We start from the raw sequence: 26,301 nt of genomic DNA, 5'->3' as shown, positions 1-26,301 counted from the left end.
TATCGGGGTCGGGAGCCACTCCGTCAGCGCTCACCACGTGTCCCAGGTATTGCACCTTTGGTTTCAGGAGGTGACACTTGGAGGGTTTCACCTTTAGGCCGTAACTCGCCAGAGCTTCGAACACCTCCGCCAGGTGTTTCAGGTGGTCCTCATAAGTTTTGGAGTATACGATGACATCGTCCAGGTACAACAGGACCGTCTCGAAGTTTCTGTGGCCCAGACAGCACTCCATTAATCGTTGGAAGGTTCCTGGGGCGTTGCAGAGTCCGAACGGCATGCAGGTGAACTCGCTAAGTCCCATCGGGGTGGTGAATGCGGTCTTCTCCCGGTCCGCCTCTGCTACAGGAACCTGCCAGTACCCGCTAGTGAGATCCAAGGTAGAGAAGAAGTTAGCAGATCTTAAAGCAGCCAATGACTCCTCTATCCTTGGTAAGGGGTACGCATCCTTGTGTGTGATACGGTTGATTTTCCGGTAATCTACACACATCCTCATGGTGTTGTCTTTCTTTTTGACTAAAACTAGTGGGGCTGCCCAGGGGCTACAGCTATCCCGGATTACCCCAGCCTCCTTCATGTCTCTAAGCATCCCCTTGGCGTGTTGGTAATGTGCAGGGGGTACGGGTCGATACCTCTCTTTTATGGGAGGATGATCTCCCGTGGGGATGCGGTGTTCTACCCCCTTGACTCGCCCGAAGTCTAACGGGTGTTTACTAAACACTCTCTCATACTCTTGAACCACCCGATAGACTCCTTGTTTCTGATGTGAGGGAGTGGAATCAGTACCCAAATGTAGTTGCTGACACCAGTCCTCCATGTCTTTCTTAGAGCCGTTACCTTCCTCCGGGTGAGATGGAGGCAAGGGTTCCACAGATTGTATAGAATTTTGATTAGTGGTATATAATTTGGCTAGCGTGGCATACCGGGGCAGGTACACTTCCCTCTCCCCGATATTTATTATGCGAATGGGCACCCTCCCATGGCGTACATTGACCACCCCCCGTGCTGTCAAAATGGTGGGCCTACTGTCTGAGTAAACTGGTTCTACCATTGCCTGGTAATCTCTACCTCTCAGACCAATAGCTGCCCGGCACCAAATCATCATTTCACTTTTTGGGGGCATGGCAATAGGAAAAGGGTCACACATTCTTACGCTACCAATCTCACCGCCGGAGAGTTCCACTTGTTGCCGTTGCATCAGTGCCCGGATCTCTTTCTGGAGCACCCGCTGCTCGCCGGAGCTGGCGTTCTTGGCAACCTGCTGTAAAAGGAAAATCACCTCTGCAAGACAATTTTCAATTACGTTAGTTCCTAGAGTTATTTTTGGATGACTCTCATGTTTATCAATATCTACAATGATCAGTCCCTGTGCGGCCAGTTCGACTCTACCGATTTTGAGGGTCACCTCTTTAAATCCCATCTGTGGCACGGGCTGGCCATTGCTGGCGATGATACTCAAGTCGTCGTCAGGGTAGCGGGTAATATCCGAGTCATTCCAGTACTGCTTGAAGAGCACGTACGGGATGGTGGTGACCTGTGACCCGGTATCCAGTAGGGCACTCATGGGAATGCCATCCAGTACCACAGGCAAGACTGGACGTCCTCCCACATATCTGTCGCGCCAGTTCGATGGGCCTGGTGATCTTTTTCCTGGGGGTTGGCCCTCTACCCCAGGTTGTGCCCGTTTAAAGAACAGTACCTTTCCATATGTCCGGGTTGATTGCAGCGGCGGCAGATGGGTCGTCCGTCCTCGCTGTATCGGTCACTGGGTCTTCCTCTGGCCGGTGGGGTCCTCCTTGGTCGACGCCACGGGATGTCCTCCGGTCCGGATGCCAGCTGGATCTTCCCTGGGGTGGAAACCTGTAAAGACTGCACAGTTCGGGTTAGCGCAGCAACGCTCTTAGCTAGCTCTTGGACCTGATGGTGTAGGTCTGGAGCCGGGTCATTGTCCAAAGCCTGCGCATCAGCTCCCACAGGCCCTGCCGACAAGGGCGCCGCCTCCTGGTGGTAAGTGATAGCTGGGCGCCTGTGGGTAACAACGCCACCCGGTGCTGGTTCTCGGAGCACCCGGATAGCTCTATCCTTGAACTGTGCAAAGTCCAGATGGGGATCCTGTAAGGCCATTGCCCGCAACTGGGTTCGGTGGGCATTGCAATATAAACCCTCTATAAATTGTTCAGTCAATAGCCTGTCCTCGTTTCCCACCCCATCAGGGTCGGTCTGCTTTATGGCCCTCAGGGCCTCTTGTAGGTTTAGTGCATAGTCCCTTATACTCTCATGCGCTCGCTGCTTGCACCCGTAGAATCTAAGCTTAATCTCGGCTGAGGTGCGGGTATCAAAGGTGTCCTTCAGCCGGGTTAGTATCCCTGCGACAGTCTTCCTCCCAGGTGGCCAGGATTTTACTTCCCTTTTGGCTGCCCCGGTTAGTTGGGCCACCAGGATGCTCACTTTTTGCTCTTCTGTGAGGGGGTACACCTGGAAGAGGCTATCCAGCTTTTCTCTAAAGTCATGCAGGGTATGTGACTCCCCTGAGTACTGGGGTAGCCAAGCTGCTCCCGGGATATAGGGCATGGTGAAGGGCATAACTGCAGCAGCGGTAGCGCTGGCGGGGGTTGAGGCAGTGAAGCTCTCCTCCGTATCCGACATCTTCCTCCCCCCTAGTGGACCGTGGCCTACCTTGCGATGATCCTCTTCCGTAGGCCGCGGCTCCGCAGTGGATCGTCAGGGTTGAGGACCTTCCGTCGCGCTCCTGTGACGTCGGCGTCTGCTGGGCTCCTTCCAGGACCTTACGCAACGTCCGGACGTGAGGCGGGGCTTCAGTTCTCGCGCGGTTTCGGAGTCCACGCCCCTCTTCTTCCCGCGCGGCGTCCTCAAGATGGCGTCCAATGGCGGGAAAACTCCACGGATGGCGGGAAGAAGGTCGAAGATGGCGCCGGATGGCGGGAAAACTTCGCGGATGGCGGGAAGAAGGTAGAAGATGGCGCCGGATGGCGGGAAACCTTCACCACTGGTAAGTTTGAACAGTCTTTGCTTTTCAGGCACGCAGTACCCGGTGGTTGCGGGCACGAAATCCTGCCGACTACGCCAAAGTTGACGCGCCCCTGGGCCTGTGTCGCGCTGCGTTGCGCACGCGGGAGCCTACCCGGAGCCGGATCAGTGGAGGGTTGTAGTCTCGTGGCGGTGACCCGGTCCGTGCCCAGGGAGTCAAACTAGACGGCAGTCTATTAGTAGTAAATAGTTGATGACTACGCCACCCGTTGAGTGCAGCCAGGAAGCTGCTGCTGCAGGGCAGACCGCTGAGGCCGGTGGTAGGATTGTGCAGCGTGATAGTATAACCCCCAACGGGAGGGGTATGGCCTCAGGGCAGCCGACGTGGATGATGGGGGTAGCAGGAACCACTCAGAGACGGTACGGTGTAGTTCAGGGTCTTTACTGGTAACAACGACAGACCCTCCCGGAGTACTTGCTAGCAAACGGGGCCTGGTCAGTCTTTGAGCAGATGGGATCTCCCCTGGCCAGGCGTAGTTGTAGGCCTCCCAAACTGACTGTACTCTTCTGGCTACCTTGCTAGAAGCTGATGTAAGTAGCCCACGTCCCTGAGTGTACCGTGTGGTGCTCACCCGTATGGCCGGTGACTCGGGGCCTTCTAATGGCTTCCGCTCCACGATGGCGGTGCTGGTCCCACGCGTGTGACCGTGCCTTCGGGCTTCTGGGCCAGAGGACCTGAAATCCCCTGCCTGACGGATTCTGCTGCTGGGTAGGAGTTAGTCCCCACAGCCTCGGACTCCGGGTCCGGTAAAGAATCTTCTTAGTCAGGGCGAGCTCTGCAGCTGCCAGCCCCTGACTCCTTGTAACTCTGCTGTTTCCTATGCTGCTTCTTCTCTCCACTCTCCTTGTCTGACTCACCCTGCCTCAGCCCCGAGTTTATACAGGGGAAGTTCTTCCCCTCCCAAGACTGGGCAGGAGGTGTGGCATGCACAGGATCCCTGACCAAAGGACCTCCCACCTGCTCTCAGACATAACATTACATTACTGTGGAAAACCAGACCCCTGGAGTGCCACACCTGTCCTTAGCAGTGGTTTCCTAGCAGCTATTTTACCATGAAGGCCTGCTGCACAAAGTCTCCTCTTAACAGTTGTTGAAGAGATGTGTCTGCTGCTAGAACTCTGTGTGGCATTGACCTGGTCTCTAATCTGAGCTGCTGTTAACCTGCGATTTCTGAGGCTGGTGACTCAGATAAACTTATCCTCAGAAGCAGAGGTGACTCTTGGTCTTCCATTCCTGGGGCGGTCCTCATGTGAGCCAGTTTCTTTGTAGCGCTTGATGGTTTTTGCAACTGCACTTGGGGACACTTTCAAAGTTTTCCCAATTTTTCGGACTGAGTGACCTTAATTTCTTAAAGTAATGATGGCCACTCGTTTTTCTTTACTTAGCTGCTTTTTTCTTGCCATAATACAAATTCTAACAGTCTATTCGGTAGGAATTTCAGCTGTGTATCCACCTGACTTCTGCACAACACAGCTGATGGTCCCAACCCCATTTATAAGGCAAGAAATCCCACTTATTAGACCTGACAGGGCACACCTGTGAAGTGAAAACCATTTCCGGTGACTACCTCTTGAAGCTCATCAAGAGAATGCCAAGAGTGTGCAAAGCAGTCATCAAAGCAAAAAGGGGCTACTTTGAAGAACCTAGAATATAAGACATATTTTCAGTTGTTTCACACTTTTTTGTTAAGTACGTAATTCCACGTGTCAATTCATAGTTTTGATGCCTTCAGTGTGAATGTACAATTTTCAAAGTCATGACAATACAGAAAAATCTTTAAATGAGAAGGTGTGTCCAAACTTTTGTTTGGTCTGTACTGTGTATATGTATGTGTATATGTGTGTGTGTATGTATATATATATATATATATACATATATATATATATATATATATATATATATATATATATATATATATACTGTATATATACACATCGCCAATTTTTGAAATAAATCTATTTCTGAAGGTGCTAATGACATGAAATTTTCACCAGATGTCGGTAACAACCCATCAAATGCACACAGGCAAAAAAATCAAACCATAGATGTCTATAAATTAAGTTATGTGTAATAATGAGAAATAACACAGGGAAAAAGTATTGAACACATGAAGAAAGAGAGGTGCAAAAAGCCATGGAAAGTCATAACACAACCTATCAGAAATTAGAAAGCAATCCTGCCACTTAGTGAAAATGGTTCAACTGATTGCTTATAAAATGTTCTTGTGTTCAGTGAGATATTGATTAAAATCTTACTTTTCAAAAGGGGTGTACTCAATTATGCTAAGCACTGCATATATATTTATTCTCAATGCCACACTATAATGGTAGAGTTGAGGTCACAAGATTCATAAGGAGAACACACATCTTTGGCCCTCAATTCAGCAAGCAGTAATGAAAATGGAGCACTGATAAGCCTGTATAGCTGGGTTTACTGTACAATTAATGTTGGGTCAATGGCTTATTGCACGTAGGATAGCACAGAGAGTTAATTATATAATGAATATTCAACTGAGCATAGCCAATGCAAAGATGTATTTTTATCACCATTTACTATTCTAAACCCCTTCTCTACAAGGTCATGAGATAATACATGCACAATGCTAAGCACAGTCCTCTGTACAGCACAAACAAATTAAATATGCTAATACCAGGCAGGCAGTACCTTATGATAAAGCACTGAGGTCTTTTCTCTTGGAAAACCATATGGTAAGCCCTCTCTGAACAAGCGAATATGTGAGGAGGAAGCGAGGAGCACAAGCGTCCGGAGATATTATGATATAACTGAGTAACCTAAAGGTAGAAAAAAAGAGATTATTTAAAAGCTCAAATTGGATTTCAGCATGAAGTTTCAAAGTCATTGATTTGTTAAAGTGTTTTTCTGGTATATTGTTATAGGATCTTTCATGTTTTAGTTATTTTTTGTTAGCAATATTATTTGCATTGTACATTGGCCAAATGTGCCCAGTGTGTAAACCCTTCTCCTAAATATCGATGAGAAATCTTGTATGCAGGAGCTTCTATTCACGGTGTTAAAGGGAATCTGTCAACACATTTGACTGATCTAATCTATTAATATGGCCACACAAGTTATAGACATCATCTTTTATCACTTTATATAAATGACCTCTTTCAGGCTCTGGGGAGAACGCGGCCTGGAAGATAATTCAGCCTCCAGAGCTTATTTTACATGAAGGTGGAGTTACCAGTGTGATGTGTAAAGGCCGCTCTCTGCTCTCCTGATCTCACTGCAGAGCTCTGTGTGATTATACCTGACACATCTGCAGGTTCCTCTCAGCTTCAGCTTCCATCTCACAGACAGACAGGGTGTAATATTGTTACAATACAGCAGAGCTCAGAGAGTTTGCAAAGTGTGTTTGCAAGAAGACAAAGTTCATTTCTCCTGTTCGGTGTTAGTTACTTGTCTCACACTGGTAACTCCCCCTCATGTAAAATAAGCTCTGGAGGCAGAGTTATCTTCCAAGCAGCGTCCTCCCTATAGCGTGAAAGCAGTCATTTACATAAAGTGATAAAAGATAATTTATCTATAACAAGACATCTGATATGAGACATAAAGGGATGACTTTTTTTAGCAGTCTATAGCCTGTGTGCCCATATTAATAGTTTAGATAGTTCAAATGTGGTGACAGATTCCCTTTAATGTCCATATAGGATCACTAAAAGTGTACAGATTGCCACATTTTCTATGTTCTGTGATTTATTACAAGTCTTGTTCTTTTGATTTAAATCAACTGACATATAAGTGAGACAAAATCATCCTATTAAAAGGCGATTTTGCACCTAGTAGTTTAGACTGTTCTGGGATGAGGGTTTTTTTTATTGTTTTTTTAGTCATTGTTTCTATCAAATAAGAACTGTTCCCAAAAGATCAGGAGCAGTAACAAATAATACTTTACTAACCTAAAAATTAGCTCTTACCAGAGATGAGTAGATTGGGAGATCTTTGTAAGGATTAACTAGCAGCAAAATGTTCCCAATGTAGGTCTGAAATAGAGTTTAATGAAGAATTACACACAAGTTACAATAAGCATCTGGAGAAATTGAATTCACGTCAAACTGTAAGGCCATTGTTATATAGCGTGGTGACATCTGGCCTTTATCTGGCACTGGAATCAATTTTCATTACAATAGATGAGGTTATCTTTATGCAAGAGGTAACAGGGAAGGATCACATTACTGTTTGAAGTTCTATTTTCCTCTTTTGCTATAGGAAAAGAAAAACTGACCTCCTGCAAAATAAGTTTAGTTCTATGACAGACACAAAATACACCAGACCAATACCATTGACTGTATTGGGGTCTGTTTGGTTTCTGTTCAGGTGGTCATTATTTTACCCCCCCCCCCCCCAAAAAAAACAGCGCAGCATGCTGCAATTATTTTCCCAGTGAAAGTTATGTAATTTGTAGAAGCTCCAACGCAATTGCGTACCAAGTCTAAGGTCTCGCTCACACGACTGTATAAAACGGCCGAGTGTTATTATATGTTTTATCAGATAGCGCTCGGCCCAATGTTATGCTGTGGGGCAGTGCTGATCAGCGCTTTTTTTCTCATGACAATTCGGCATGAGAATACAATACCGCGAGTGTGTCCGATAAGTCTATAGGTGCGTGTAAAACATCAGACTGCATTCGGATGTCATCTGAGTGCAGTCCGATTACTGCAGATACAGAAAATGCATAGGATGGAGAAATTAAGTTCTCCGTCTTCTCCTCATTTGTGATATGATTTTTGCATGCGAGAGAATCACATTACACTAAGGTGACACTCGGATCAAACTCTGACAGAGTTTAATCCGCATAATCGGCCTAAGTCTGTCGCATGAGAGAATCGATGTCCGTGGGAGCGAGCCATGGTGCTGATACTCTTATCTGGTATATTCTACTTTGTAAATGTATGTGATGTAATACATGGATTTAAAGAAGTATTCCTATCTCCAAGATCCTGTCCAAATAAGTAGTAGGTATAACAATAATAATATTAGCAAATACCTCCAATTAGATATGTAGTATAGTATTTTTGATTCACAATGTCTCTTTCCTCATGTGCAGGCATTGCAGAACCTTAGGTATCCATGGTTACGACCACTAGCAACTAGCTAACTAACTCTCACTTTATCAGTGGTCGTAACCATGGATACCTAAGGTCCTGCAATGCCTGCACATGAGGAAAGAGACAAAGCAAATCAAAAAAACTGTAGAACATTGGAGGTATTTGCTAATATTATTATTATTACACCTGCTACATATTAGGATAGGATCATGGAGTTGGCAATACCCCTTTAAACTGTTTTATAGGTCAATAACACACAAAATTACACTCAGGCCATACTGAGACTTTGGACAGAGGTTCCACTGGCAAAGACCTCCATGTACAACTGCTGCAACTGCAACTGGTTCTGAATTTTTGCGATATGCTTACTGTGGTCACCACAGAACCCTAGAGGTCATAATGTGACCCCTATCACATTCACCCGCATTACATTGTGATGTAGCAACTGTCAAAGCAATCTTTGGTCATATCATGTGTACCAAAGTTTCCTTGTAGCCCCAGCCCTAAAGTTGCAGGTTGCATATTCTTACAAAATTCCATTATTGCATTATTGGAGTTAGATCGGTGTTAGGTAAGTTTACAATTACCATATACAAGCTAATATACTGTATATAGTGTAGTCAGACCTGCTCTGGGTGCTGGAGATATCCAGTGATCTTTCACTGCTCCTGACACCATATTGGTCAGCATACACATTTAACCAAGCCTAACTTTAATGGTATTAGGCTTGACAGAATGTGTCATCTCTCAAGTATCATTTACTCAAAGTGGTATAGATCAGATCTTGGGGATATCCATACAATGCAAACATTTTTCGCACTATTTGTCACTTCAATCAGTCCACCTTAACTTTATTTTGTGGCACTTACTAATATATAAAAGTTAACAGGATTTCATCCTTTGTCAAGCATCCTGTCCTTACACATTTGGTAAAATAAAGATAAAGCGGAAAATCCCTTTAAGTTTGGTACTGTTCCATGGGCTCATCATCTACCAAAGTGCAATTTTTAACAATATATTTTTCTGGAAAATTTTCAGAAAACACATTTTGTGGTGTAAAAAAAATTAAATATTTTGAGTTTGACACATGCCATTTTTGCACTTATATTTGTGTGTTTTTTCTCGTCACTAGCCAGTTTTCACAAGTGTTGAGAAGGGTAGGCAGCATTACCCAAAAGAGGACGTGGCCAACAACTTTCTGACTGATTTATTGTTACTAAAGACAGAAAATAGGAAAAATATTTCTCACAAATCTATGCGAGCAATGGTAGATTTCATTTTACGTCTTTAGTACAATGCATGATGCCTCTTTAATAAATTCAGCGCACCTTAATCCCATGATTGGGTGAACTGATGGAGGACTCGCTAGTCTTAGTAAATCTTTCACAATGAGTTTTTACTAAATGAATTACAGTGGTTTTACTTTCTAAAGACCAAACATATTTCTTTTTAACCTTATTCATGTACAGATATCAGCTTGTGGTTGTACAAAACTAATGTCATATTTCTTGCCTCCCTGCCAACTGTTATAAGACTCAAAGCTGAAGCAGAACAGCTCATATAGCTGCCAGAATCATATCGTTAGTAACAGTTGGAGAAAATCATGTCTCAGTTGGGAGGAATAAAACTTCCATTGTGCCATATTTTGTTGTATTACTTCTTCGCAATTGTCAGATCACATCAATCATTAAGTAACGTCAACCATACAATGCTTCCCTTCATACTGTATAGCTGTAAAAATAGAATACTGTTTGACAAATGAAAGCCACTAAAACAAATCTGCTATATTTTATGCAGATGAAAAGGTATGAAGATTGTAATAACAGTGACAACGTCTGTCTGCCGTTCAGATCTTCCATGACACATTGTTGTACATTATTCATTTTAGACTATGTTCATATCTGTGTTGTTATGTCTGCTCCTCTGTTCCATAGTAGGAACAGAAAAAAGAAGATACTGGCAGTGCCACATCCATCCTAAGACAGACATCAACTAGTGCCTTCAAGAACGCGTTGACTTAAAGGGAATCTGTCACTATCACAACTGAGAGCAGCATAATGTAGGGGCAGAGACCCTGGTTCCAGTGATGTGTCACTTACTGGGCTGCTTGCTGTCATTCTGATCATAGATCTAGCAGTTATTTGAATGTTTATCTCTGGCAGATTTCTGCCAATGTATAGTATACCAAGGAAGCTACTAATCAGTGATATGGGCGGAGCAGAGATCATGAATATGCTTGACTACCTGGCACCAGGTTTACTAGTCCTCTAATGATAATTCCCTGATGATAAAACAGTGATTTTATCAAAACTACAGCAAGCAGCCCAGTAAGTGACATATCACTGGCATCAGGGTCTCTGTCTCTACATTATGCTGCTTTCAGATTGGATGGCAAAAACCTGGTGACAGATTCCCTTTAATGAGGTTCGCTGGACTAAGGTGGTATGTTCAGCATGTTCTTCTCACATTTTTGGCACAGTCTGAGGTCCCTTAATGCCACACAAGCACTTTATATACCTCTGTTCCATTTTAGTTTATTTACTAAACAGGGGTTTATACCTGGTAAGCACATTTAGATATTATAATAAAATGTTGTAATATAGTAAAATATACGTAATAAAGTAAAATGCTGTGAGAAAAATATAGATAACCTTATTTGCAGACTATTCACATACAATATAATTCACCATACTTAAAATTGAAGACAGGATTATAGACTTAGGAAAGCCCATTTGACAATCTAAATTTTAAAGTTTATTTTTTTTTAAAAAAATGCAATGGACGTCTGTGGCTGACCTGTCATCATTTCTGACAGTATTTAGATCTAATCGACTTGTGTCCAGAATGAATTTATTTTATTTGTCATTTCCTTTTTTAACTTTTGTTTTTGTATGTGTTCCCAAAAAGGTCAGAAAATATCTTTTAATATTTTTTAACACTTATTTTCCCTATAATTAGAGCTGTCATAGTAGCAAAGCAGCCTTTTTCAATCGTCACCATCGGAGCAGTACTGGGTCAACTTAAAGTGCTAGAAATATAGCGATGGGGAAGACAGAAATGGTAAAATGTTTTTTTCCTGTGGGTGCTTGAATGGCATGGTCAGGCAAGCCCCCGACCCAGAGCCGCAAGATCTTCCATGCAGCTATTATTTTACATTTGCGTAAAAAATGCCACTTTAGTGTAACGTCCATTAATAGCTTCATTGTGTTAAGATTGAAAGAAGACACAAGTCCATAGAGTTCAATCTATAACCTAACTTGTTGATCCTGATGAAGGTCAAAACCCTATGAGGCAGATTCTACTAATTGCCACATACTAAGGGGAAATTCCTTCCAAACTCCAGATATAGCAATCACACTAGATCAGACTAATTTCCTGAATAAATGTCCCATCACAGAATTTAGTACCCAAAACCTGTAATATTATATTTTTCAAAAAAGGCATCCAGGCCCTCCTTGAACTTTAGCAGTGAATCAACCATTACAACATCATGTGGCAAAGAGTTACATTGTCTCACTGCTCTTACAGTAAAGAATCCACGTCTGTGATTATGATGAAACCTTCTTTTCTCTAGACTTAGAGGATGTCCTCTTGTTATTGTTACAGACCCAGGTGTAAAAGATCATTAGAAAGATCTCTGTACTGTCCCCTCATATACTTCTAGAATATAATAAGATCATTCCTAAGCCTTCATTTTTCCAAACTGAATCACCCCAGGTTTGATAACCTTGATATTGCAGTACACTCATTCCCTTAATAACCTTGGTTGCTCTTCTCTGCACCGGCTCTAGTTCAGCTATGTCCTTCTTATACACTGAAAATCAAAATTGTACCCAGAATTCTAAGTGTGGCATGCATGGTTATTTGTATAAAGAGTCTTTGCTTAAGTATCCTTCCAAGATGCAGTTAGTGATGTGTTACTTCTAGTGAATATTTGATCAGTTGGAAGTGATTAATGCCGAACCTAGCCAGCCAATATAAAATATTGAGATGTATTTCGAGCACTATGATATAAAAATGTACAATTTGACAAGTAATTGGTTCTCATAAGTTTGGGATTGGTTTAGAGAAAAATAATTATAAACCCAGACTTGTTCTGTCATCTCTAACCTTACTATAAATTAGAGCCTAAGTAATTACTCACACGCACTGTGTCACAAAATACAAAACGCTACACCAAGGGATCTATGGGGCACTGTCAGCACAACAAACATGTAAGTTCAGGACTCTAGATCATACCAGCCAAATGAAAACCTAAAAGATCATCGCTGTCAGAGAAGGTTAGCTCATGTAGGGGATTAGAAGAAAACTGCAGAACTGTGGAGCATGTCCTTAGGCAGATATCAACAAGCAAGAATTGTTCAGTCTTAATACAAAAAATGTTATTTTCATGTCAACTGTAAATTCTGAGAATATAAAGATAATAAATGTCAGTGGCAGTAAGAGAACAAATCACTATTAATTACTTTATCTATTATTAATTAATGGGTAAATAAACTATAAACAACTTTTCAAATATCATAGCTGTGTCTAGTGCAGAAATGGGGAACCTTTTTCTGTCATGGGCCATTTGAATATTTATACCCATCATTCTGGGGTCATAGAAAATTATCAACTTGATATTTATTCTGCTATATAAACACTTAATTAACTCAGCCCTAATGGAACTGCTTGTCTTTGGTGATGCTGTAATGTTAGTGGTATTGATGTTGCTACTGGCACTGATTTTCCAGATTTGCGTCTGTCTGGAGCAGAGTCGACTCTTTGCGATGAATTTTGAAAAGAAGACGCTAGGGGAATATACATCACGGGAGGGGCTGGGGGAATATACATCACAGGAGGGACTGGGGAAATATACATCACAGGAGGGGCTAGGGAAATATACATCACAGGAGGGGCTGGGGAAATATACATCACAGGAGGGGCTGGGGAAATATACATCACAGGAGGGGCTGGGGAAATATACATCACAGGAGGGACTGGGGGAATATACATCACAGGAGGGACTGGGGAAATATACATCACAGGAGGGACTGGGGAAATATACATCACAGGAGGGGCTGGGGAAATATACATCACAGGAGGGACTGGGGAAATATACATCACAGGAGGGGCTGGGGAAATATACATCACAGGAGGGGCTGTGGAAATATACATCACAGGAGGGGCTGGGGGAATATACATCACTGGAGGGGCAGGGGGCATACACATGACAGGAGGGACTGGGGACATACATATCACAGGAGGGGCTAAGAGTATACATATCACAGTAGGGACTAGGGCATACACATCACAGGTGGGGATGAGGGCATACATATGACAGGAAGGGCTTGTGGCATACACATCACATTAGATGCTGGGGGCATTCACATCAGAAGAGACATGGGGGCATATAAATCACAAGAGAGTTTGGGGCATATACATCACAGGAGACGCTGGTGGCATACACATCACAGGAGGGGCTGGGGACATACACATCACAGGAGGGGCTGGGGACATACACATCACAGGAGATGCTGGGGGCATACACATCACAGGAGGGGCTGGGGACATACACATCACAGGAGATGCTGGGGGCATACACGTCACAGGAGACGCTGGTGGCATACACATCACAGGAGACGCTGGTGGCATACACATCACAGGAGACGCTGGGGGCATACACATCACAGGAGACGCTGGTGGCATACACATCACAGGAGACGCTGGTGGCATACACATCACAGGAGACGCTGGTGGCATACACATCACAGGAGACGCTGGTGGCATACACATCACAGGAGACGCTGGTGGCATACACATCACAGGAGGGGCTGGGGACATACACATCACAGGAGATGCTGGGGGCATACACATCACAGGAGACGCTGGGGGCATACACATCACGGGAGACGCTGGTGGCATACACATCACGGGAGACGCTGGTGGCATACACATCACGGGAGACGCTGGTGGCATACACATCACGGGAGACGCTGGGGGCATACACATCACGGGAGACGCTGGGGGCATACACATCACGGGAGAGACTGGTGGCATACACATCACAGGAGACGCTGGTGGCATACACATCACATGAGACGCTGGTGGCATACACATCACAGGAGGGGCTGGGGACATACACATCACAGGAGATGCTGGGGGCATACATGTCACAGGAGATGCTGGGGGCATACACATCACAGGAGACGCTGGGGGCATACACATTACGGGAGAGACTGGTGGCATACACATCACAGGAGACGCTGGGGGCATACACATCACAGGAGACGCTGGGGGCATACACATCACAGGAGACGCTGGGGGCATACACATCACAGGAGACGCTGGGGATATACACATCACAGGAGACGCTGGGGGCATACACATGACAGGAGGGGTTGGGGACGTACACATCAGGGGAGACATGGAGGCATATACATCGCAGAAGGGGTCGGGGACAAACACTTCACAGAGGGGCTGAGGGCATATATATCACAGGAGGGGCTAGGGGCATTGAAACCACAGGAGACATGGAAACATACACATCAGGGAAGGGGATGGCGGCATACACATCACAGTAGGGCCTGGGGGCATACAATCACAGGTGGGGTTGGGGGCATACACATGACAGGAAGGGCTGGTGGAATACATGTCACAGGAGGGGCTGGGGGCATACACAGCACAGGAGATGATGGGGGCATACATGTTACATGAAACGCTGGGGGCATACACATCAGAGGACACATGGGGGCATACAAATCACAAGAGGAGCTGGGGAATACACACCACAGGAGACATGGGGGCATACACATCACAGGAGACGCTGGGGGCATATACGCCACAAGAGACGATGGAGGCATACACATCACAGAAGACGCTGGGGGCATACACATCACAGAAGACACTGGGGGCATACACATCAGAGGAGACATGGGGGTACATACATCACAGGAGGGACTGGGGGCATATACATCATAGGAGACATGGGGGCATATACATCACAGGAGATATGGGGGCATATACATCACAGAAGGGGTTGGGGGCATATTTATCCCAGAAGGGGCTGGGGGCATTTACATCACAGGAGACAAGGGGGCAAATACATCACAGGAGGGGCTGGGAGCATATACATCACAGAAGTGGCTGGGGCTGTCGCTGCGGTCTTCGTTGGTGGGACGGGAGTGCAGAATGCACCGACTCTGCCCACAAACTACGTCCTCACACTGGCACTTGCCTGTGTGAGGACGTAATACTTTATTTCCACAACTGAACGCTGTGTGCGCATGCTCAAGCTTCAAGGAGTTTTAAAGAGCCCACAGCCAGCATTTTGCAGGCCACCGACCCAAGCACTCCCGACCCCAGGAATCTGCCCAGGGGCCGGAACTTCCCCGCTCTTGTCTAGTAGTTTTGAGCGGTGGAGTACCAGATTTTGAGACCCCCATCCATTGCGCTAAAAGGCAAAAGTGCTCAACTTTCCCTCAAGTGCAAGCAGAGTAGTACAAAGGCTTAATAGAGAGTTTATGGGTAGATTGTTCTACTTGCACTTCAGGATAAGCTTAGCACTCCTGCCCTTTCCTTTGAGTAACACCCAGCATCCCACCAATCAAAACTACTAGACAGTGGCTACAACATATCAAAACATTTTGAAAAGTAAAATATTTATTGATATATATATGGAAAGTTTTTTTTATATAAAAAATTATTTTTTTTGCTAGCCAAGGCAGCAGTTTGGAAGGTTCTACCAAAAAAAAATCGCTCATTATTATATTTAATTTATTTCAACAGATCACAATATATGAGTGTATTTATAATAAATATATACTTAGTTTATTTTTATATACATTGGGTCACACAGTACATAAATAATGTGACTTGACATACAGTAGTTTTATCTTACAACATGAACATGATCACAACAATATGACAGGCATACAGTATTCTGATTCTAGTGTGAACTGGGATTAAAATATTGTCTCTATGGCAGTAGAAACCCTGTATTGTATTCAATGGATGTTACTTTATTACTTCTCGCTTACACATCTAATAGCAGCAAATATATTAAAGACACATTATAAATGCAATCTCTAGGATGTTAGAAGAGATAAATAGAAAAATATTTTTGAAGGTAATTTTTGGGGAATTATTAGCTTGTTAACCAGTTTGTGATAAGGCTATTTTTCCCTCTTCCTGAAAAGGCACATTTTCAGGTTTTATCGTAAATTCATTTTTAAAGGGTCTAAAATAGTTTCTTGCTCGGATATTCAAATAATTTTTGCATCTTTTTTTTCATGATGCAAGGAGCTTAATTTTTGCCATTTTTATATTCCTTTTTTTTTCTTTTGTACCGTTATCAGGGGAAAATGTAATGAAAAATAGAAATGCAAGTCTATTTTTCAGTTTACTTATTCATTTTTTTTGCAACCACAAAGGCCCACTAAAAAATATTTACATTTTGTTCCCTTCCCGTAGAGATTATCATAATATATTGGACATAGGGGTGAGGCTAGAAGCAACGATTCAGACTGGCATTGTCTCTTAATTTTTTTCATCTATATTGCACACTTTGCCCCCATAAGGCAATTTTTATATCCATTTTTTTACAACCACAATGTACCACTACAAATATTTGGGGCATTTTATCATATAATTAATTCTTTTTATTGCTGAATTTCAACCTCCTGCCTGCATAGCAAAGCTGACTTGGTCTCCTAGGACCCAGCAGCTCCTGCTTCCTCCCTATACCCAGTAATAACATGTTCACTGGGTCTGGAGGAGGGGGGACTGTCAGTGCTACTGCTTCCAAATCTGTATACACAAGTGCGGATTCATGCTGTATATACAGAGATCGAGAAGATAAACATGGTAACAAAACATGTTTATGTTCTCTGGGAAGTATGGCTGTATCTGACAAACAACTTCCCACCCCCATAGTTATGCAATATTCTGCAAACTGATTACACTGTATTGACATTTTAAAATGTCAGTACAGAGTCTTGCGTGGATGGTTAGCCTTTCATAGTTTATGGGCAGTCCAGAAGTAACTAAAGATTTCCTTTTATTTCTACTATATAGTGTTGAAAGACACAGAGTAAATATATCATAAGACTATTTTTTATGCTGTTCCCACTCTTAACAGCACAAATTACCCCATTGTACATACTTACATATATCTGGTTATTGCTGAACCGCTTCTGAATCTCATATAACAGGCTGCTGTCTGTGAGCTCGCTGAGAGTTGCCAAGTCGTCATTTGGGGCAGCAGGCATTAACTTGATCTGTAGAAAACAAACAAAATGTAACTGTTACATGTTTACTATTATCCCTTTTTAATATAAGAATAAACTCTTGTGATGTATTGTACATATTAGACAGGTAACAAGTAACATATCTCCCACTTTCAAAAGTTGGAATCTTAAAGTACTGTCATGTCTCCTATGCTACCATATGTGGCTTTATGAACGCATGGCATTATAGTTTTCCATAATTTAATTGAGCATTTACCATGTAAAAAAAGCTGTTTATAATGTAGTTTTTCCTTATATGTGTCAGTTTTAAAAACCTGTTACCTGTTCCAGTTTCGAGGAGCTATTTACTATATTTCTTTCCGAGGAATAATCTTGAGAGTAATGCTTGCTTAAAGTCTTTCCTGAATCTTTGAACATTGTGTCTTTCTCCAGCAAACTGTCTTGCTTAGAAATTGGTAAAACCAGTGGCCGCCTAAAAAAGAAAAAGCGTAAAATTAAGAAATGAAAATTTAAATGAGCTCAGTCAGTCTCTGTAGAATAGATGCAATTAACAAGGAAGATTTGGGATTAATTTTTACTGCAATTAAAAAAAAGATTTGCCGGCAATGAAATTTAAGATTCTTGTCAGCAGTAGCTGTGTTAAAAATGCAGCCATAGGCAGAAAAGTTATGGAATTCAATTTTGCAAGGAAAGCAAATCAATAAGTAATCTAAAAGTTTTTTTTTTACCAAAAACAAACAGCAGACAAGAACCTATTATATGGGTAATGGTTCTAACAATTGTGTACAATAAAGAAACTAAAACTCCTATATACATTTAATTACAGTATATTATGTTGATATTCACAAGGTAATAGTTTCTACTGATTATTGTGAAATTAATTGAGATATTAAGTTAATGTAGACAAGACGATTGCCCAGAAAACCTAAGTTAGAGAGTTAGAGAATTCTGTACCCATGAATAAATATGTAAAAGAGACCAAAATTTTAGTAACAGCTCTTTGTGGTGAGACTTTGGGGGGGGGGGGGCGGATATGGAGGTAAGACTTTTCGATCACAATTTATTATTATAGTAGTCATAATTAATTTTTTACTTCCTGTCCCATCACCTAGTAAGGACATATTGTGCAACATCACAAAACAGAAAAAATTTAGTAGCAGAAAATAATATTGAAGAAACAAGATATGCATCATCTGATGGCTACAACGGTAAACAGTCTATGTTCCAAACTCTATGTGTTAGGGAAATCTGTGTTAAAGAAGTATTTTCAAGTTATTAAATTGCTTTAATTACCGGTAGTTAGTGTAAAAATAAACGATTTTGCAATTGACTTGCTTTTATTATCTGCTGACATTCTCCCATACACTTTTATCTTACATAGTGTACATGTAGCTTGGCCACAGCCACAACTGCCTGCCCAGATTCTGGGTGAGTGTGCACAGTAGTTATATTCCAGGAGAGTTATCTCATAACATACCAGTTTGTTCTCTCCAGCATATTGATTGTTATAAAACAGTTATATGCTAACCTCCCTCCCACCTCCCTCTCAGCTCCTGACTGATCTACTCTTATCAATCCAGTATAATCACAATCCCTCAACACACAGCATCATGGCTCTCACTGGCCTGAGCAGTGTGCTTGTTCAAATACCTGTTATCTCTATATTCAAATACAGTGATAACAGTCTGGACTCAGAACAAACCATTGATAGCTGAATGTATTAAAGTAGAACTTGTACTGAGCTTTACAGTTCTACTAATACTACAGCTCTGCTACTCTCGAGAATTGACATTCAAGGAGGAATACCCACCCTGCCATAAACCAGGAAGTAAAGAGATTGTAGAGTTCTGAGTAGTGTTGAGCATTCCGATACTCGCGGTATCGGAATTCCGATACTTAATTCCGATACTATTGCAATATCGTATACCGGAATCGGAAGTTCCCATAATGCAATGAGACATTTTCATTTTATTCAGCCAATGAGGATCCTAAGAAGTGTGGGCACATCCTGTTAGGCATGTAGGCATCTTAACTAATGGCATGGCTGTGATTGGCTGCTGAAATGATGTCATGATGCACTATAAAAGCCACCGCCGCCATTTTGAGCTCACTCTGCTGTGAATTCAGTTAGGGATAGGACGCTGTTGTTCTGAGGGACAGTTTTAGCTACCTATTTGCTCTATACTGCTTTACCCAAGCTACTTTCTAAATCACTGTGCCTTGCAGTGCTAGTGCACAGTTCCCTGTGCTGTTCACCGCTATCTGCAAGGTCTGTGTGTGTGAGTGCAGCTCACCCTGTAGTGTGTGCTTCAGCCAAGTCTGGTTGTAGTGCACTCAGTGTGTGTCACTGCCTCATACATTGTCCTTTTTTGCCAATTCATAATTTTTCCTGATATCTCCTATTAGTGTGGTGGTTCCATCTGTATTCAGCTAAATTGGTTCCAAACACACTATATAGGAGTAGATAGAGAAATTTTTTTCCGTCTTGCAGCACTAGTGCACAGTGCTCTGCATCTGTACTGTTCACCGCTGTCTGCAAGGTCTGGTGTGTGAGTGCAGCTCACCCTGTAGTGTGTGCTTCAACCCCGTCTGGTTGTAGTGCACTCAGTGTGTGTCACTGCCTCATACATTGTCCTTTATTGCCAATTCATAATTTTTCCTGATATCTCCTATTAGTGTGGTGGTTCCATCTGTATTCAGCTAAATTGGTTCCAAACACACTATATAGGAGTAGATAGAGAATTTTTTTCCGTCTTGCAGCACTAGTGCACAGTGCTCTGCATCTGTACTGTTCACCGCTGTCTGCAAGGTCTGGTGTGTGAGTGCAGCTCACCCTGTAGTGTGTGCTTCAACCCCGTCTGGTTGTAGTGCACTCAGTGTGTGTCACTGCCTCATACATTGTCCTTTATTGCCAATTCATAATTTTTCCTGATATCTCCTATTAGTGTGGTGGTTCCATCCATATTCAGCTAAATTGATTCCAAACACACTATATAGGAGTAGATAGAGGAGCCTTTCTGCAGCATTGGGCCCTGCAGCCCCAGCCAGATTAGTATTAGCCTATTTTTTGCAGCCTCATCTATTGCATTGTAGGTTACCTTCCTACATTGTAATAGCTACAAAAAGTTTGTGATACTATCGTTATTACATCTTTAGGCACATCCAGTGTCTTTTTGTGACAAAAAAAACCTAAATAAAGTTCACCAAACACTCCACTTTACAGTTGTGTAGGCCACATTAGCTCATATTAAAGTCTAGTCCACACTTTATAAAATTAGTGTTTCTTATACCTGTTAGCAGCTGTTCAGGAATAAGCACACTAAGCCCTTAGTACTTTTCTGCCTATCTTTATCAGTCTACCAAGATGAAGAAGGCAGGGAGTAAGGCATGTGGTCGTGGTCGTGGGCGTGGGCGTGGAGTTTCTGCAGGGAGAGGACGTGAGGATTCTGTGCCTGCAGGGAGAGGACGTGGGGATTCTGTGCCTGCTGCGGGCACCAGTGACTCAGCATCCCCCAGTTTTACCAGGGAACAGTCCTTTATGCGCAGCTTTGTAGGAGCTAGCCGTACCCCACTGCTGCGCGAGGACCAAATTGAAGCCGTTGTCGGATGGATGGCAGCTAACGCATCGACTTCAATTAGTTCCAGATCCTCTCAGGTCCTGAGCACTGAAGAGCACCCATCTGTCTCTTCACCACCTGCCAAATTGCCCAGGCAGTCAGAGAGCCCTGGACAGGAGCCATCTCTACTTCTGTTCTCTGAATCTCTTGGCTTGGAAAGAGGGGGCCAGCCAAGCAGAATTCGAGAATTTGAAGAAGAGGTAGTATGCAGTGATGCGCAACCGTTTTGTCTCTCTGAATCTGAAGAGGCGGGTGGGCCAGTGCCTATGGTCAGCAGCACACCTCAGTACGCATCTGATGATGAGACTCAGGTGCCACTTTCTGGTGCGTACTGTGCTGTCGAGACTACCCAGGAGAAGCAGTTGTTTGAAGAGGGTGGTGTAGATGATGAGGTCCTTGACCCATCATGGCGTGAGGGACAGGAAGGTGGTGGGAGCAGCTCTGAGGAAGAGATTCCCCGAACGGCCCAAAAAGGAGGGAGAGGGAGGGGGCAGACTTGGTTGCCTGTAGCCTCCACTTCGGCACCCATTAGGAGCATGGCTCTTCCAAAATCCAAAGCGGGCGCTCCCAAGACTTGCAGTGCCTGGTCCTTTTTTGACACAGTTGCAGATGACATTTGCTTTGTCAAATGCAAGCTGTGTAATCAGAAGGTGAAAAGAGGGAAAAGTGTCAGCAACCTCAATACCACAAATATGTGGAAACATGTGCGGACCAAGCACGTGGTGGAGTTACACAAACACACTGAAGACCTAGGCCAACCTACACCGCCACCTACCACCTCTTCAGCTCGTGTTGTAGCCTCTTCCTCCAGCTCACACACAGCTGGTTCGGCTTCCTCACAGGATCGCCATGGAAGAATCTCTGGCACTGTTGTACAGAGACACAGTGTAATTCCACCCACAGCACCACTTTCCCAGTCATCCTCACACTCCCAGGCCAGTCTACAGCCATCGTTAGCACAGGCATGGGAGAAAAGGCGCCCATACTCGGCAAACCACCCCCGAGCACAGGCTCTGAATGCTGGCATTGCTAAACTACTGGCCCTTGAAATGCTATCATTCAGGCTGGTGGAGACTGACACATTCCGTAACTTTATGGCATTGGCAGTCCCACAATACAACGTGCCCAGCCGCTTTTATTTCAGCAGGCAAGCCGTCCCTGCCCTGCAACATCATGTGGAGGGAAAAATTAAACATGCGCTACAAAACGCCGTCAGTAGCAAGGTCCACCTGACCACTGATGCGTGGACCAGTAAGCATGGACAGGGACGATACCTTTCCCTCACTGCCCATTGGGTAAATGTTGTGGAGCCGGGTACAGATCTTGAGAGTGGCGCTGTACGTGTTCTGCCAACTCCAAGGATTGCAGGAATCCAGTCTGTACACATTGACTCCTCCTCATACTCCAGTTCCTCTGAATCAGCGCTGCAGGAGCCGTCACGGTCTACCTCCACATCGACCCGTGAACGGTTACCTGTTATGATGACCGATATGAGCACAGCCGTGGCCAAACGTCAACAGGCCGTATTAAAATTAATTTCTTTGGGGAATCGAAGCCACACAGCACAGGAGCTCTGGAATGCCATCAAGCAGCAGAGTGACGTGTGGTTTGTGCCAGCGAATCTCCAGCCAGGCATGGTAGTGTGTGACAATGGCCGAAATCTGGTGGCAGCTCTGGGCCTAGGCAACCTCACTCACATCCCATGTCTGGCACATGTGCTCAACTTGGTCGTGCAGAGTTTTTTGAGGGACTATCCGGATCTTGATGCACTGCTTCACAAGGTCCGCATAGAGTGCGCTCACTTGCGGCGTTCCAGCAATGCAAGATCACGCATTGCAGCTCTGCAGCGCCGATTATGTCTTCCGGAACATCGCATCATATGTGACCTACCCACCAGGTGGAATTCAACGTTACATATGTTGGAGAGGTTGTGTGAGCAGCAGGCAGCAGTAATGGAGTACCAGCTGCAGCAGGCGCAAACAAGTCGCAGTGCGCGCCGTTCACACTTCACCACCACTGAGTGGGCCTCTATGAAGGACATTTGCCACGTTTTGCGTGCCTTCGATTATTCCACGCGGATGGCGAGTGCAGATGATGCACTAGTCAGCATGACTATCCCCCTTATCTGCCTGCTTGAAAAAACACTGCAAGCACTAAGGGACGAGGTTTTGGAAGAGGTGGAGGATGAGGAGTCACAAATGCCATCTGCTTCTCTACAGTCTGCGCAACGTGGTTCCTCACAAAGGCCTAGGCAGGGGACACTTTGTGAGGAGGATGAGGAGGAGTCAATGGATGAGGAAGACATCTGTCCAGAGGAGGGAGGTACACAATGCTCTAGTAGTCAGTATCTAGAGCGAGGGTGGGGTGATGCAGAGCAGGCAGAGATCACGCCTCAAGCAGGGGACAGCGTTTCTTGGCCAGTTGGCAGTCTGCAGCACATGGTTGATTTCATGCTGCAGTGCCTCAGAAACGACCGCCGCATCGCCCACATTCTCAACACGGCTGATTATTGGGTGTCCACCCTCCTAGATCCTCGCTACCGGGACAACTTACAAAGCCTCATAACACCATTGAACCGGGAGCGTAAAATGCGGGAGTACCAAGACGCACTGGTGCATTCCATCATGTTCTCCATTCCAACCGAGAGCAGTGCTGCTAGTGCTTTACAAAGCAGCTCAGTGCGTCGAGGCAGTGGAGGAAGCTCTGCACAAAGAGGGAGCAGAAGCAGCGCCTCAGCACAAGGCAAGACCAGTATGGCCGAAATGTGGCAAAGTTTTGTGTCCCCGCCGCCACAAATGTCTACACCATCACAGACAGCTCCAGTCAGCAGGAGGCAACGTTTCCGTCAGATGGTGACAGACTACATGTCTTGCCCTCTTAGTGTACTCCCAGACGGCTCTTCTCCCTTCAAGTTTTGGGTCTGTAAGCTGGATACATGGCCAGAGCTTAGTCAGTATGCACTGGAGGTGCTAGCTTGCCCTGCTGCTAGTGTATTATCGGAACGCGTCTTTAGTGCCGCAGGTGGTGTACTAACAGACCGTCGCATGCGACTATCCTCCGATAACGTTGACCGGCTTACTTTTCTCAAAATGAACAAGGCCTGGATCTCTCATGAATTTGCCAGTCCTCTTCCAGAATAAATAATTGGTTGGCAACAGTATCCAGGTCTCCTGTTCTGTTCATGTTTCTACCACCTGAACTGTAATCCCTGAGCTCCAACACCGCCAGTTGGCGCTCGGAAGTGCCGTCTGCACAGTCAACACTTGCTGCCGTGTTATTGGGGTTCAGTAACGTCAGCTGTTCTCCTGCTGTGCGGACGGCAATTTCTCCTGATTTGTCCACATCCACTGTACTACACATTTTAAAGTTGCTCCAATTACTCCTCTGGCTCCTCTGTTTTCATTCTTATCCCTGGGCTCCAGCACCGCCAGTTGGCGCTCGGAAGTGCTGTCTGCACAGTCAACACTTGCTACCATGTTATTGGGGTTCAGTAACGTCAGCTGTTCCCCTGCTGTGCGGACGGCAATTTCTCCTGCTCTGTCCACATTCTCACTACTACAGATTTTAAAGTTGCTCCAATTACACCTCTGGCTCCTCTGTTTTCATTCTTATCCCTGGGCTCCAGCACCGCCAGTTGGCGCTCGGAAGTGCCGTCTGCACAGTCAACACTTGCTGCGGTGTTATTGGGGTTCGGTAACGTCAGCTGTTCCCCTGCTGTGTTCACGGCAATTTCTCCTGCTCTGTCCATATTCACTGTGCTACTTATTTAAAACTTGCTCCAATTACACCTCTGGCTCCTCCGTTTTTAGTATTTACCCTGGGCTCCAACACCGCCAGTTGGCGCTCGGAAGTGCTGTCTGCACAGTCAACACTTGCTGCCGTGTTATTGGGGTTCAGTAACGTCAGCTGTTCTCCTGCTGTGCGGACGGCAATTTCTCCTGCTTTGTCCACATCCACTGTACTACACATTTTAAAGTTGCTCGAATTACACCTCTGGCTCCTCTGTTTTCATTCTTATCCCTGGGCTCCAGCACCGCCAGTTGGCGCTCGGAAGTGCCGTCTGCACAGTCAACACTTGCTGCCGTGTTATTGGGGTTCAGTAACGTCAGCTGTTCTCCTGCTGTGCGGACGGCAATTTCTCCTGCTTTGTCCACATCCACTGTACTACACATTTTAAAGTTGCTCGAATTACACCTCTGGCTCCTCTGTTTTCATTCTTATCCCTGGGCTCCAGCACCGCCAGTTGGCGCTCGGAAGTGCCGTCTGCACAGTCAACACTTGCTACCATGTTATTGGGGTTCAGTAACGTCAGCTGTTCCCCTGCTGTGTTCACGGCAATTTCTCCTGCTCTGTCCATATTCACTGTGCTACTTATTTAAAACTTGCTCCAATTACACCTCTGGCTCCTCCGTTTTTAGTATTTACCCTGGGCTCCAACACCGCCAGTTGGTGCTCGGAAGTGCTGTCTGCACAGTCAACACTTGCTGCCGTGTTATTGGGGTTCAGTAACGTCAGCTGTTCCCCTGCTGTGCGGACGGCAATTTCTCCTGCTCTGTCCACATTCTCACTACTACAGATTTTAAAGTTGCTCCAATTACACCTCTGGCTCCTCTGTTTTCATTCTTATCCCTGGGCTCCAGCACCGCCAGTTGGCGCTCGGAAGTGCTGTCTGCACAGTCAACACTTGCTACCATGTTATTGGGGTTCAGTAACGTCAGCTGTTCCCCTGCTGTGCGGACGGCAATTTCTCCTGCTCTGTCCACATTCTCACTACTACAGATTTTAAAGTTGCTCCAATTACACCTCTGGCTCCTCTGTTTTCATTCTTATCCCTGGGCTCCAGCACCGCCAGTTGGCGCTCGGAAGTGCCGTCTGCACAGTCAACACTTGCTGCCGTGTTATTGGGGTTCAGTAACGTCAGCTGTTCTCCTGCTGTGCGGACGGCAATTTCTCCTGATTTGTCCACATCCACTGTACTACACATTTTAAAGTTGCTCCAATTACTCCTCTGGCTCCTCTGTTTTCATTCTTATCCCTGGGCTCCAGCACCGCCAGTTGGCGCTCGGAAGTGCTGTCTGCACAGTCAACACTTGCTACCATGTTATTGGGGTTCAGTAACGTCAGCTGTTCCCCTGCTGTGCGGACGGCAATTTCTCCTGCTCTGTCCACATTCTCACTACTACAGATTTTAAAGTTGCTCCAATTACACCTCTGGCTCCTCTGTTTTCATTCTTATCCCTGGGCTCCAGCACCGCCAGTTGGCGCTCGGAAGTGCCGTCTGCACAGTCAACACTTGCTGCGGTGTTATTGGGGTTCGGTAACGTCAGCTGTTCCCCTGCTGT

The 26,301-nt window shown here is 44.9% G+C and overlaps 1 protein-coding gene across 4 annotated transcripts in view; it reads right to left on the bottom strand.

The window, feature by feature from the left end:
• MYO16 (myosin XVI) overlaps positions 1 to 26,301 on the bottom strand; it is a 904,557-nt gene that overhangs the window by 525,460 nt on the left and 352,796 nt on the right. For all 4 annotated transcript variants that reach the window (XM_073664248.1, XM_073664251.1, XM_073664257.1 and 1 more), the window contains exons 10-13: positions 17,664 to 17,814; positions 17,262 to 17,372; positions 6,985 to 7,050; positions 5,711 to 5,838 (exon numbers count right to left, since the gene is read on the bottom strand). In XM_073664248.1, the coding sequence (XP_073520349.1) occupies positions 5,711 to 5,838; positions 6,985 to 7,050; positions 17,262 to 17,372; positions 17,664 to 17,814 (456 nt within the window). The remainder of the gene's footprint in view (positions 1 to 5,710; positions 5,839 to 6,984; positions 7,051 to 17,261; positions 17,373 to 17,663; positions 17,815 to 26,301) is intronic.

The sequence above is a fragment of the Phyllobates terribilis genome, unplaced genomic scaffold, assembly GCF_046119375.1.
Source record: "Phyllobates terribilis strain yellow unplaced genomic scaffold, ASM4611937v1 Scaffold_2__4_contigs__length_985480577, whole genome shotgun sequence".
Lineage (NCBI taxonomy): Eukaryota > Metazoa > Chordata > Amphibia > Anura > Dendrobatidae > Phyllobates > Phyllobates terribilis.
Note: the sequence above shows the minus strand (reverse complement) of the source record. Positions and strands in the feature narration are given on the sequence as shown.